At 37.0% G+C, this 13,505-nt stretch overlaps 1 protein-coding gene across 16 annotated transcripts; it reads right to left on the bottom strand.

Annotated features, from left to right (window-relative positions):
* Nucleotides 1-1,308: 1,308 nt before the first annotated feature.
* LOC103488546 (putative pentatricopeptide repeat-containing protein At1g16830) lies at nt 1,309-12,635 on the bottom strand. Of its 16 annotated transcripts, none has more exons than XR_007816047.1 (5): nt 10,029-12,635; nt 9,344-9,404; nt 9,002-9,116; nt 8,734-8,927; nt 1,309-1,954 (listed from the first exon to the last, which is right to left on the bottom strand). XR_007816047.1 is itself a non-coding variant. In XM_008447360.3 (3 exons), the coding sequence occupies exons 1-2, from the start codon at nt 12,121-12,123 to the stop codon at nt 9,031-9,033; spliced, it is 1,548 nt and encodes a 515-aa protein (XP_008445582.1). In that variant the 5' UTR covers nt 12,124-12,635; the 3' UTR covers nt 1,309-1,954; nt 9,002-9,030. The 16 variants fall into 16 exon arrangements, 2 of the variants coding, with proteins under 2 accessions (XP_008445582.1, XP_050936294.1); XR_001762303.2 differs by lacking the exon at nt 9,344-9,404 and adding an exon at nt 2,071-2,217; XR_001762304.2 differs by lacking the exon at nt 9,344-9,404 and adding an exon at nt 2,071-2,179.
* Nucleotides 12,636-13,505: the final 870 nt, after the last annotated feature.

Below are 13,505 nucleotides of genomic sequence, written 5' to 3'. Positions count from 1 at the left end.
TTTTTACTTTCTATTTTCATTTTAATTCATCTTTTTTAACTTTCAGTCAAATTTAAGAAACATAAACAAAATGTTAAAAACTACTGCCACCTCCTTTATAACTATTTTGTTTTTTTTTTTTTTCCTTTTTCTAATTAAATTTATTATCTCTCGTTTTCTTATAGTGGTTTACTTCTTTCTTAATTAATATAAGAATTAGTTTTTAGTCAAATTCCAAAAACAAAAACATGCTTTTGAAACTATTTTTCAGTTTTCAAATTTTAGCTTGATTTTTTAAAACACCAATAAAGAGTAAGAAATAAAGCAAGAAATTTACATGTAAATGCAATGTTCATAAACTTTGTTTTAACGATTTATAAATAAAAAGCCAAATGATTGTCAAATTATGGCTTTTTTTTTTAGTTTTCAATTTTTTTTAATATTTAAAAAAGATTGATAGAAAGTAGATAACAAAAACAAGAAATGTAGAGGGGTAAGCATATATGTTATTTAAAAAAAAATGAAAGACAGAAAGAAAGGCATATATCTCCACTATACAATTGAATGGAATTGGAATTAAAGAATTTTGGTACAAAAAGTTTAGTGAAATTAAAGCATTTTGGTACAAAAAAATTAGTGAAGGATAGAATAAATGTTCCCAATGTTTGGCTGCTTCTCTATCTCCATGAATGGCCTACTATGTGAACAGAAAAATCGGTAATAATTGATTTTTCAAAATAAATTGTGTGTCATTGCATTACCATTATCTTCAAAAATAATAATAAATAAATAATTGCATTACCATCATTTTTTTTAGTACAACGCAGCTACGGACATATTTTATCAGAACAAAAGTTAATTTGAGGTTTTCCAATAAAGAATATTTTGCAGTCAAATCTCCGAGTGACAATAGCTAACTCATGGTGTCACAATTAACATTAACCAACATGAATTTATGAATGGATCTATGATGAGGTAATAAATGAAATCAACTAACATTTGAGTATCTATTTCTCTCTTACTCTCACTTAAGAGGTTCCATGAAAACTATAACTCTCACTTATCAATATATTTAAAAGATTGTTTACTCACAATATAACTCAACTAACGTAAACTTTACGAGGTTGAAGATTTGATTTCCTACCTCACATGGTGTCAAGATAATATTAATAACACCTTAGTTGCCTTAGTTCTCGACAAAAAATTTCATATTGTAATTTATTTAAAATTCAGAATCTTCATAAGGATTTTAAATGTGTTTAGACTTTTATTATAATATGATCCATCATATAATTTAAGACCCTATCCATAATTCTTAACTACAGAATATAGGGAATAATGTCGGGATCAGAATTTCATTCCAATCTCCCAAATATATTAAGGGAAAAAAAATGGTTGACTTGCACACCTGTAACATAAGTAATTTACAAGTCTCTCAATACAAAAGAAAGTCATATATATATATATATATATATATATATATATATAGAGAGAGAGAGAGAGAGAGAGAGAGAGAGAGAGAGAGATTCTTAAGAGCAAAGTTCTTAACAGGGGCCTTTAACAGCATTGAGGCAAGTATACAACTATTTCCAAAGGGATTCTAAAATTCTACATTACAACTTCTGAGGAAATTTTTACGAAGAAGCTCAAACACAAATTTACAAGAACCCCACCTTGACTCTTCAGCAGATCAGGCCTTTGAGTCGCCTGTTCCTTTGATTCTTCGTCAAACACGGTCTCTCGAAATCTAAGCTCTACTGCGTAAAACAGTTCTTTGAAGTTTAAGCCATGTCATTCAACAAATAGAGGCGGAGACGGCCATTGATTAGGTTTGTCCTGAGCGAGAAGAATAGCCTTTTCCAAAGTCTGGCACCAACGGCTCCATCCCCCAATCTACAATAAATGTTTTCTTTTTTATCAGAAACAGGCACCTACATTCTACAATACGGAACCAGTGACATCTCTGGAAGTTCTTCTGCAGATTTAAAATCGATACAAATCATAAGAAGAGATGTTTTAAAAATTATTCAAATTCATGAGTCTCTGAGAAAGATCATTTTAGATAATCTTTAAATCACAATTTAACCATACCAAAGCCCTCTGCTGCAAAATTAAAACTTGGATCGACCATCAACCAAAACAGATCCAGTGATGTGGGAACTAGGATATCATTGTCTCGTCTCACATACGAAAGATTAGCCTGAAATTTTCCCTATATGAGAAGATTTATCCCTACATCTAGCAAAGTATACCTCGTCAACATATTTTTTTTCAGAATTTAAGGACACACAGTTGTACAATCTACGCCCCCTAGATAGGGAAATATTGGTATGGTTATTAGAAGGGGCAAATTAGTAAATAGCTAGTAAGTTAGGATTTTTTGTTATAAATAAAAAGGGAGGATTGAGAGGAAGGTGTAAGTAATCTCCATAATTGGATAATTGGAAAGTTAGGAAGAGTCTAACCCGCTGAAAAGGCTAGGCTAGTGGTTATCTTATTACTTGTTCTTATTAGCATATTGTCAATATATGGTCCATACAATTCTATTTTTTAGTGTCCTTGAATAGTTTGTGTGTTCTTGACTATCTTCTTGTTAGGTGGCATCCTAGTAGAACCTATGGAATGGATCCTGTTCAAGTAAGGTTGTTACTTGTCAACATATTTGAAACTACATTATTATTTAAAAAAAAAATCCAGTAAAGAGAACTGAGGTGGTTGGATTTGAAGATGTACCAGTGAAGGAAGCAGCTGACGCAAAGGAATCAACTCTCTAAAGCCAAAACAGATGCAGCACCTCGAAATAGTTGTTTATGGAATACATCAGTTCAGTTTCAATCAAGTGTGTTATTTGTAACATGTGCTATAGTTTGCACATGCTTTTGGACCTGTGCTCTTGAAAGAAAAAGGTATTCAAAAGAAAAGCACTGTAAAATTGGAAAGGGCGGCTGACTCTTGGTTAGAAATCAGGTCATGTTGAAAGCCTATTTGTTAGGAATCAGGTCATGTTGAAAGCCTAAAAAGTAGTTGAGATTTACTTTGTCTTAATTTTTTATTATTTTAATTAGACTCGTATTGCCTATAAATATCTTTCCTTCCTTACCTATATGATAAGGAAATAATAAGAAATACCAACATCGTCGTTTTCTCTATGTACTAGGGTTTTCACATAAATTTGTGTTTATTCTACATTTCTACTTTCAATATGGTATCAAAGCGAGATATCGAAAAAACCCTAGACAATCAAACGCTTGATGGAACACTAGCAAAAGGGACAGTCGTCGACATCAGTGCAGTCGTCACCACCGTAGTTGATGCCCGAATTAGCGCCGCCATGGATGAGTGATTCCGGCGTCTTCAAAACCCACTAGCCAACCTTCTGCCCAGCCGCAACCGTCCAACAACAAGTAGCCTTCAAGCGCACAGATCCCTCAAGCATTGTCGGTTCAGATTCCCTCATAACGCGTCGCATAGCCCTCACGCACTACCGGTATCATTGCTTACACCATCGCACGCGCCACCGTTAGGACTTGCCCATCCACCGACCTTGGTTCAGTCTTCTGCTATTGGTGTGATAGCGCTACCTCTTGCTGGGTTAGCAGCAAACCCTAGAGGCTGCCCTAAGGTCGAAAATCCAATCCACTCAACCTTTGAGGTAGGTGAGTCCCCACCGAAGTCAAGGGCCCATGAGCAAAGTACGTCTCCCAGTATTGCTCACCATCAATTGGACCTGCTACGACAGCAAATTGCAGAGATTAAGACAATGCTAGAGCCTCCGTCCAGCTGTCATTTAACCTCACTAGTGTGTTCTAAAAAACCCAATGAACTTGCTCCCTACTTTGTCCTCTTCTCATGTCTCTAATCTACTGGAACAATCTACAGAATATTTTTCAAAGGGAGAATTTGAATGGTCAAAACTATCTTTCATGATCCTAGTCCATCAAAATGATCATTGAAGGGCACCATAAGTTTGGATTCTTGACAGGGGAGATACCTCGTCCTACACCGGGAGACCCTCAGGAAGGATACTGAAAAAAACAATTGTATTCCAAGCATCAAAATGCCTCTCATTTATACTCTACAAAAACAAGCTCATAAATGGAAACAGAGGACAATGGATGTGACATCCTTTTTTAACAGGTTTTCCCTTATCTAGCTGGAAATGGACCTATGTAGAGAAATTGTCTAGAATTGTCCCAACGATAGCATACACTCCGGGATTGAATAGGTTGATAAGATATATGTTTTTCTTGCAGGTCTCAACCTAAGTTCGATATTGTTCGCAAACATATACTGATCCAAAGACCTATACCCTCCCTAATGGAGGTTTGTTCTAAAAGGTTCGCCTTGAGCGATCATACTAGTGCTATGACTAGTCTAACAAACCCCACTATTGATTTTGTTGCCTTCAACGCAAGGTCCCCTAGTCATGCAATAAGAAGCACAGTGGAAAACCAATCCTTGTCTGTGAACACAGTAGAAAACAGTTGCATACCAAGGAGCAATGTTGGAAACTACATAGTCGTCCCCCAAGAGGTAAGAAACGCCCTTACAACGACAAACAAACATGGGGTAAGCTTATATGAGTAAGTCTACTAGCCCTTTTTAACTACATGGGGATCTCAGTCCAACTACACTAGGAGCTATTGCCCAGTCAAGTATACCTCAATCCTTTAGTCTTATTAGTGTTGATGGAAAGAATCCCTGGATTCTAGACTCTAGCACCACTAATCATTTGACAAGACCCTCCAAACATTTTTTGTCCTATATTCCGTGTGCTGGTAATGAGAAGATATAGATAGCAGATGGTTCCTTGGCTCCCATTGCCGGAAGGAACTAATTTATCCTTTTCAAGTATTGACTTTACATAATGTGTTGCATATGCCCCGAATTTCTTATAATCTACTATCTATAAGCAAGCTTACTTGTTAATTAAACTGCAAAGTGATATTCTTACCTGATTCTATTTCTTTTTAGGACTTGAGCTCAGGGAGGATGATTGGCATTGTCTGGCACAGTAAGGAACTACACATGTTTAATGATGACGCCTCCTTTAGTAGCATTTCTAGGACTAGTCTTTTATCTTCATATTTTACTACTTCAGAAAAAGATTGTATGTTGTGGCATTTCCGTTTAGGCCACTCCAACTTTCAATGTATGAAATACTTATTTCCTCATCTTTTTTCTAAAGTTGATATTTCTACCGTGTCTTGTGATTTGTGTATTTGGACTAAACAGCATCGAGTCTCCTTTTCCTCACAACCATATAAACCAACCCAATGTTTCACTCTTGTCCATAGTGATGTTCGAGGACCGTCCAAGGTCACTACCTTATAATGGTTTGTTACCTTCATTGATGATCATACCCACCTTACTTGGTTTCCTCATCTTCCACAAATCCGAAGTCACATCCACATTCTAGAATTTCTATCACATCGTAGAAATGCAATTCAATGCAAAGATTGCAATCCTACTCAATGATAATGGTCACGAGTTTCAAAACCACACCCTTAACAAGTTTTTGTTCTTTAAGGGAATTATCCATCAAAGCTCTTATGCTTACACCCCTCAACAAAATAGGGTCGCTGAGAGAAAGAACCGTCACCTTTTGGAAGTTGCTCGTTCACTTATGTTATCTACTTCCCTTCCTTCCTATCTATGGGGTGATGTTCTCACTGCAGCTCATCTCATCAACCAAATGTCTTCCCATATCCTACACCTCCAAACCCCCTTAGAATGTCTCAAAGAATTCTATCCCTCCACCCATCCCATTTCTAATGTTCCCCTTTAAGTGTTCGAGTGCACAGCCTATGTTCATATTCGTCCTAACCAACTAAATTCACCGCTTGGGCTCAGGCTTGCATGTTTGTTGGATACTCTCTGCACCGAGGCTATAGATGCTTTCACCCATCCCCACTTAAATACTTTATCTCTATGGATGTCACCTTTCTTGAGGATCATCCCTTCTTTCCCGTTAGCCTACTTCATGGGGAGAGTGAGAGTGAAGAGCCTAACTATGTGGTTCCCTCAGAGTCTACCTATCCTACTCTGGTTAGCTTACCTGACCCAAATTCTCACACTACAATCCTACCTACAGACTAAGTTCCTTAGAAAACCTATTAAAGGAGGAATCTCAAAAAGGAAGTTGGGTCTCTCGCTATTTAGTCGACTTTAGTCCAAGATTCTGAACCTTTACGAGACCAAGATATGACCGATTCCATTGACTCACATATTAATAATAGAATGAGTGAGAATGACAAGTCCGAGATGAATTCCACTAAGGCACATAGCGACGATAAGGTAGGTGAGAATGATGGGTCTGCAAATAATGGGTCCGAAACAGCTATCCCTGAAGATATGGTTAAGAAGGGTAGTGTTGATGAGGTTATTACAGATAGATATGTCAAAATTGATGAGAATGAGGTCGTTGCAGAATCTACTGAAAACAAAACCAAGCAGGACCATTCAGGAAACATCAATAAGTATGATCCTTCTCTAGATCTTCCTATTGCGCTGAGGAAAGGTACCAAGTCCTATACAAAGCACTTCATTTCTAACTTCGTTTTGTACAAGAGCCTCTCACCCTAGTTCAAAGCCTTCACTTCCAACCTTGATTCTACTACAATACCCAAAAATATCCACCTTGCCTTAGAGTGCCCTGAGTGGAAGATTGCTATCATGGAAAAAATGAAAGCCCTAAAAAAGAACAAGATCAAGGAGCTCTGCACACTCACCAAGGGACACAAGACTGTGGGATGCAAATGGGTGTCTGCACTCAAGTACAAAGCGGATGGTACCCTTGACAGACATAAGGTTAGGTTAGTTGCAAAAGGGTTCACTCAAACTTATGGGATTGACTATTCTGAGACATTTTCCCCTGTTGCAAAGTTAAACATTGTTAGAGTCTTGTTGTCAATTGCTGTAAATAAAAATTGGCCCCTGTATAATTTGATGTTAAGAATACGTTCTCAAATGAAGATTTAGAAGAGGAAATGTATGAGTTCTCCTCCATGATTTGAAGCTCAGTTTGATAATCAGGTTAGCTAGCTGCAGAAGTCTTTGAACGAGTTGAAACAATCGCCTAGAGCTTGGTTTGATAGGTTTACCACTTTTGTCAAATCTCAGGGATTACAATCAAGGACACTTCATCATATTTTGTTCACAAAAGTCTCCAAGACTAGGAAAATTGCAGTATTGATTGTCCATGTTGATGACATTGTGCTATCTAAGGACGACACCATTGAGATCATCCAACTAAAAAATAAGATGGGGGATGAGCTTGAAATTAAAAACTTGGGGAATCTGGAGTATTTCCTTGGGATGGGAGTTGCTAGGTCTAGAGAGGGCATCTACATGTCACTGAAAAAGTATACCCTTTATTTATTAAATGAAACAAGTATGATGGGATGTCGTCCTGTTAATACACCCATTGAGTTCAATGTCAAACTCGAAAGTTGAGGTGACAGGATTCCTATGGATAAAGAGAAATATCAGTGCCTTGTAGGAAAAATGATTTACGTGCTCACATTAGGCCTGATATCTCTTATGATACGAGTGTTGTCAATCAATTCATGCAAGCTCCTTATGAAGACCACATGGAGGCAATTAATAGAATTCTGGAATCGGTTCATGCAAGCTCCTTATAAAGGATTGAGGTTCAAGAAGACTGACAGAAGGTGTATTGAGATTTATATTGACTTTGACTAGGCAAGGTCTACTGTTGATAGAAAATTCACCTTGGAATAAGGCACCTTGGTGTGAGGCAATCTTGTTAGTTGTTACTTGGAGAAGTAAGAAGCAATGAGTTATGGCTCGAAGCAACGCTAGCCAAATACAGGGCTATGAGTTTGGGAATCTGTAAGGAAATCTGGCTCCAGAAGGTGTTGTCTGATTTTCGTCGACTATGAGGTGTCGATGAAACTATTATGCAATAACAAGACGGCAGCATTGCCAATAACCCAGTCCACCATGACATAACCAAACAAGTGGAGATTGGCAGACACTTTATCAAAGAGAGATTTGACAGTGGTAGTATCTACACCCCTTACATATCCTCAAGCCAACAGATTTTTGATATACTCACAAAGGGGCTCCTCAGACAAAACTTTGATTCATGTGTCAACAAGTTGGATCTTTCCGACATTTATGTCCCAACTTGAGGGGGAGTGTTAGAAATAGTGAGTTTGGGTAATGTTGAAAGGCTAAGGGTAGTTGAGATTTCCTTTGCCCTAATTTTTTATTATTTTAATTAGACATGTGTTGCCTCTAAATATTTTCCCCTTTGTACCTTTATTATCATAAGAAAATAATAAGAAATATCAACATCGTGATTTTTCTCCCTATACTAGGGTTTCCACGTAAATTTGTGTTTGTCCTACATCTCTACTTTCAATGCTTTCAGATGTAGCTTTAATTTCTTCAAAAATCTACAAGTTCTTCCCTATCATTAGGCTTCCATTAGAAGCTATGAGCCACCAAATATTGGAGAAGACGTTCAAATGCTTGCTGAGAACCACAATAGGAAACAAACAAAATTGTGAAAACTTCACAAACTCCACATAGAATCTCGTTAGACATACAAAATGCGTGAATATGATTGTGCTACTCATCAATTATATTGCACAACAAACCCCGGCTCGAAGAGTGAAATGTTTGGATTCTTCTATAACTTCATCATTCTACTCTAGAATCAAAATCATCTCTTTCGAAGGAAAAATAATAGATGAACTTCATCTACTCTAGAATAGACAATCATACCAACAAGGGAAATATATTTGAGCATCGACATCACTTAGGGCTCATCGTCTTCTGCTGCAGAGTTCGAGGTTTTTATCTCAATGCAAGTACAGCACACAGATTAAATTGCCCCCACAAAGGAACTTTCTTGGTTGTTGAAGACTATTGTTTCTCTTAAGCTTTCGCCATTGAGAAGGAGCAGCTACTCCACCAAACTGAGTGAGAAGGATTGTTTGATGGTCAGTGAAAAGATATCACTTCCTGAAATAATTTAAGAAAGGAGACAAACCTTATACCAACATGTGATCCTTTTAAATATCATGAAGGCGCAAAAAAAACCAGCTGCGAAAGCCTTGTACCCAATCTGCAGCTGGATATAGCTTTCAATTCCATGGAGTTCCAGTCTGTTATACAGAGAATATAGGGTTGAGAAAAGCCCCTTCATATACAAAAATATTTAACCAGAAATTACATAATTTTCAACCGCAAAATTCAAATAAAACTGCTCTAAAATTCTATCAACGTAGATCTAGAAATCCCATCAACAAACTTATAAGTTATATAACCAAGTAACATTACATTACCATATGTGAAAAAGCATTCAGTGCACTTATGAGTCAAAAGTTCGAACCTTTCAAAGAAAGTGATGCAACAACTTTGGGGACTATTCAATTAGGAATCCATGACCAAACCTGGGAAATTCACCCTTCAAGTTGCAAGAGAACTCTCTAGAACAAAGTTCTAATTTAAATATGATTCAGAAAGCCAATTTACAATTCCCACAATTAGTTATTTAAAGTCTTTCGAAAATAAGGAATAACTAATTAACTTCAAACTACTAATTAAAAACTAAAGTAAACCAATAAACTAATCATCTAAAACCATGAGCATATGCCATTTCTAAATAATTTTCTCGGAAAGGTGTAAATCGAGATACAGGTCCCATTGATTAAAATGGCTAAAACAACAACTTCTAACAAAGTAGAAAGCAAAGGAACAGGAACTCAGTATGTTATATCTGGTACTAAAAATTTAAAGAGATTCGAATCATTTGATATAGATCAATTGTTACACCACCTGAGCCCACTTAATGTCATAAACCAATTTTATTATTTCAAAAGCATGATAGATGTTCATAAGAAAGTCAAAATATCACATGTAAAACTACTTTAACATCTTACTGTCAAAGAAAAAGGAACAAGGAACTGCATTGTTTCAGGAGCATGAATTACCGCATAAAGATCAGAAATCCACAGCAGTAAGGGAAAGTCAAAATACAAAATGTTCCACAAGGATGAAGATTTCAGTTGTTGTACCTTTATACTGCTTGAGACATGTTATAATACATTCTAGATTGCCAAAAATAGCAGCTGAACCATCATTTCGAAAATTGACTTTCTTCCACATACAAACTCAGCCCACAAAAGCGGCCACATCAGTATATTCTTCGGAGCTAGATGTATCACCATATAGACAGTATTCTAGACAGCCATTCAGTAATTTATAATGTTTTTCAGAAATATTCACACCTTTGGGGGGATAAAGAACCAATGTTTCACAATCTCGTTTCCTAGGTAATAATCCCAAAACTTTCATCTCAATTAATAAATGGATAACCAAATGAGAGTCGTTTGATGATCTACAAATGGCTTTGTATAACCGAAAGAAATTATTCCTACTCATTTCTATTCCCAGGTCAATCATTTCTTGCAGCACCTGCTTCACTAATGCAAAATTTTTTTCTTTACAAAAAGTGGAGAGCATTACATTGCAAATATGCCCATTTGGATTTATTCCAGCCTCCTTCATATAGTTATACAAGTTAGAAGCCTCTCTATTTCTACCGACCATAAGAAGCCCACGAATGGCAACAGAATATGATACAACATCTAAAGAATTTTCCTCCAATAAATTTGTTCTGAATATCCTTATGGCTGAATGAAACTTACCAGCTTTTATAAGTCCATCCATAATTACAGTGTGGATATGAGCATCAACTCCTGTATAGTTCAAGAGAATGCCATTGTACAGACGAACTGCTTCACCAATTCTCCTTGATTCACAAAGACCAGTCAGTACTCCAAGAACACTATACTTATCTGGCATTAAACCTCTATTCACCATGTTATCATATAGTTCCAACGCAAGTGCAGCTAACCCAGCCTTACCAAGATAACTAAGCAGAGAGTTACATGCTACCAAGTCAACTTCAACAAAAAATCCATCAACCAACTTGGGTAGAAGAAAAAGCCTTTTGGATAAACATATGGTATTCAACAATGAACTGAAGGTATAACAGTCGGGCAGTATCTTTCGTTTATCCAAACTAAGAAAAATACTGAGAGCATCATTGTACCTCTCATTCTTAGCAAGGCTATCAATCAATACATTATAAAGAACAAGGTCAGGGGAAGGCCCTTCTGATTCAATAATACTTAAAACATCAAATGCATCAATAACTCGTTGTGCATATATATATCCCTTAATCAATGTAGTATATGTCACAATGTTTGGAGAACAACCAGATTTTTTCATCTTTTTCACCAAAGAAGTAGCTTCATCGGTTCTGTGCAATCTACAGAATCCATCAATCATTATAGTCCAGATGTTTACGGATATGGATATTCCAAAAGTTGTCATTATACCCAATACTTGATATGCTTCTGCCAGCCTACCTAATTTGCATAAACCATTCAAAACCACTTCAAATGTCCCAGGATTAGGATAATACCCCATTCTCAACATACATCTAAAAGCATCTCCAATACCTATCAAATCCTTTATTTTGGATAAATTACACAACACAATGTTGAATGTCAAAAAATTTGGTAGCTGGGTCTCTTTAAAGACCTTCAAAGCAACATCAGCACGTCCAACCTTGAACAACACGTCCATAATCACGTTACGTGCAAATGTGTTTGGTGTAAATCCACAGTGATTCATATGGTCAAATGCTTCAAAAACCAAATCGAACATTCCTCCACGCCAATAAATCCTCAAAAGAAGCAGAAACGTTTGTGCCTTAGTCACATTACCAACACTCTCCAACCCCCCAAGAATCCCATCCACAGTTTCATATTGTTTCATGAGACGGGAAACCACACCCACCATATAATCAAACGCCGCAGGGTTGTGGAAGAAATTGGGCTGTTTAGCACACCACATGAAAAAGCTCAAAGCGATTAAATCAGAAGAACAATTCAACAGAGTGGTGTACACGAGATCATTAGTGAGAATCACTTGCCTGTTCTTAGGAATTTTCTGTTCAATGTCTTCGTCTAGTCGATTGTGGAGGATTTTAGTTAAATTTATAAGTGGGGTTGTACATTGACGATATGAATGACGGGCAAATGCTCTGAAGATTTGACGAGGTGCTATTTGGAAGATATTACAGCCATATCTCCATATCATTGCCAAAAAAGTTCAACTTTCTTGTGTTCCAACGCAACATGAGAAAAATGAACAATGGTGGTAGAAGCTAGAGAAAGCAGAAAAGATAACTCCCGCGAATTCGGAAGTATTTCAAATCAGACATACACGGAAGAAATGAAATCAGTTTGTGGTTTGAAATTTTGTGCAAGTTCTTCCCTGTAACTCGATGAAACAGAACCAAATCATCAAAACCTTCGATAGCTGAAAATGAGCGGCATGCAAGTGAGTGTCAGCGAGATCTCACCAACGGCGCGGTTTAAGGGCTAAACCACTTTTTTTTTGTTTCTGAGAAAGAAAAAAAAAACAACGACGATAAGTAGTTCTGATTTCTTGGAGAGACGAGGGAGTGTGAAAGGGAGGGAGTGGCAGCGAGTTCATCGGTGCAGCGGCAGCCGTTGAGACGGCGGCGGCGGCTAAAGGGACGGGAGGGGTTTTGCTGAACGGGGAGTAGGGTTTAGAAAGAAAATATAGGATGGTTTTAAAAGGTTTTGTTAAATTACAAAGAGTACACCGACTTTCAACATTGGTTTAAAAATACCTTTGAATTTTGAAAATGTTTGATTAATGTAACGACCCAACTTAGTCATTATTAATTTAAAAAATAAATAAAATTTGTAAAGTTTGGATAAAAGTAAAACAAAGCCTCAAATTTTTCGTTTAAAAGCATAAACAAATGTGACAAGAATAAGTATAAAAATAAAATCCTAACCCGGGTTCTATCTAATTTTAAGGAAATAACAATTAAATAATAAACAAAAATGCAAACATTAAAGTCTGAACTTAGGACATAAAGCGGAAGCAAAGATCTCTATGGCTCGCCACAGTCACTTCTAGTTGCTCGCCAACTTGCCTTTGCCTTTACCTGTGCCTGAAAAATAGAAATGGAAAGAGTGAGTATAAAATACTCAGTAAGGGACCCACTACTAGTCCCGCTAGGTGCCTGTTAACTTTCTATTAGGGTCCTGAAAATGGTACCCAAGAACTGGCACGTTCCCGAACACGTGCAACATGTGATCCTGTAGAAACAAAATCTGGTATTCGGTGAACCCAAAGGAACACCTAGGACAAACTGGTATGTAGTGTACCCGGAGGAAACACTAAGACAATCGAGCTGCGAGCGATCCTGTCAAATCACTTGAATCATGTCTATATCAATGTCAGACTGGCGGTCCCGTCGAACTACGCAGTCCTAAATAGGTGGTGATCCCGAAGGACACCCATGCAGGTACGACTCTAATAGGATAAGCTAACATACACCCTAACCATAGCATACCGTAACATAGCATCATCACGTCATCATGCCCCATCATATCATCATGTCATATCATATTATCATTAATTGTCATGTTGTTATGCAATCT

Source organism: Cucumis melo, chromosome 12 (assembly GCF_025177605.1).
Source record: "Cucumis melo cultivar AY chromosome 12, USDA_Cmelo_AY_1.0, whole genome shotgun sequence".
In the NCBI taxonomy this organism is placed as follows: domain Eukaryota; kingdom Viridiplantae; phylum Streptophyta; class Magnoliopsida; order Cucurbitales; family Cucurbitaceae; genus Cucumis; species Cucumis melo.
The sequence above is the reverse complement of the archived record's forward strand: the minus strand, read 5'-3'. Positions and strand labels throughout refer to the sequence as shown.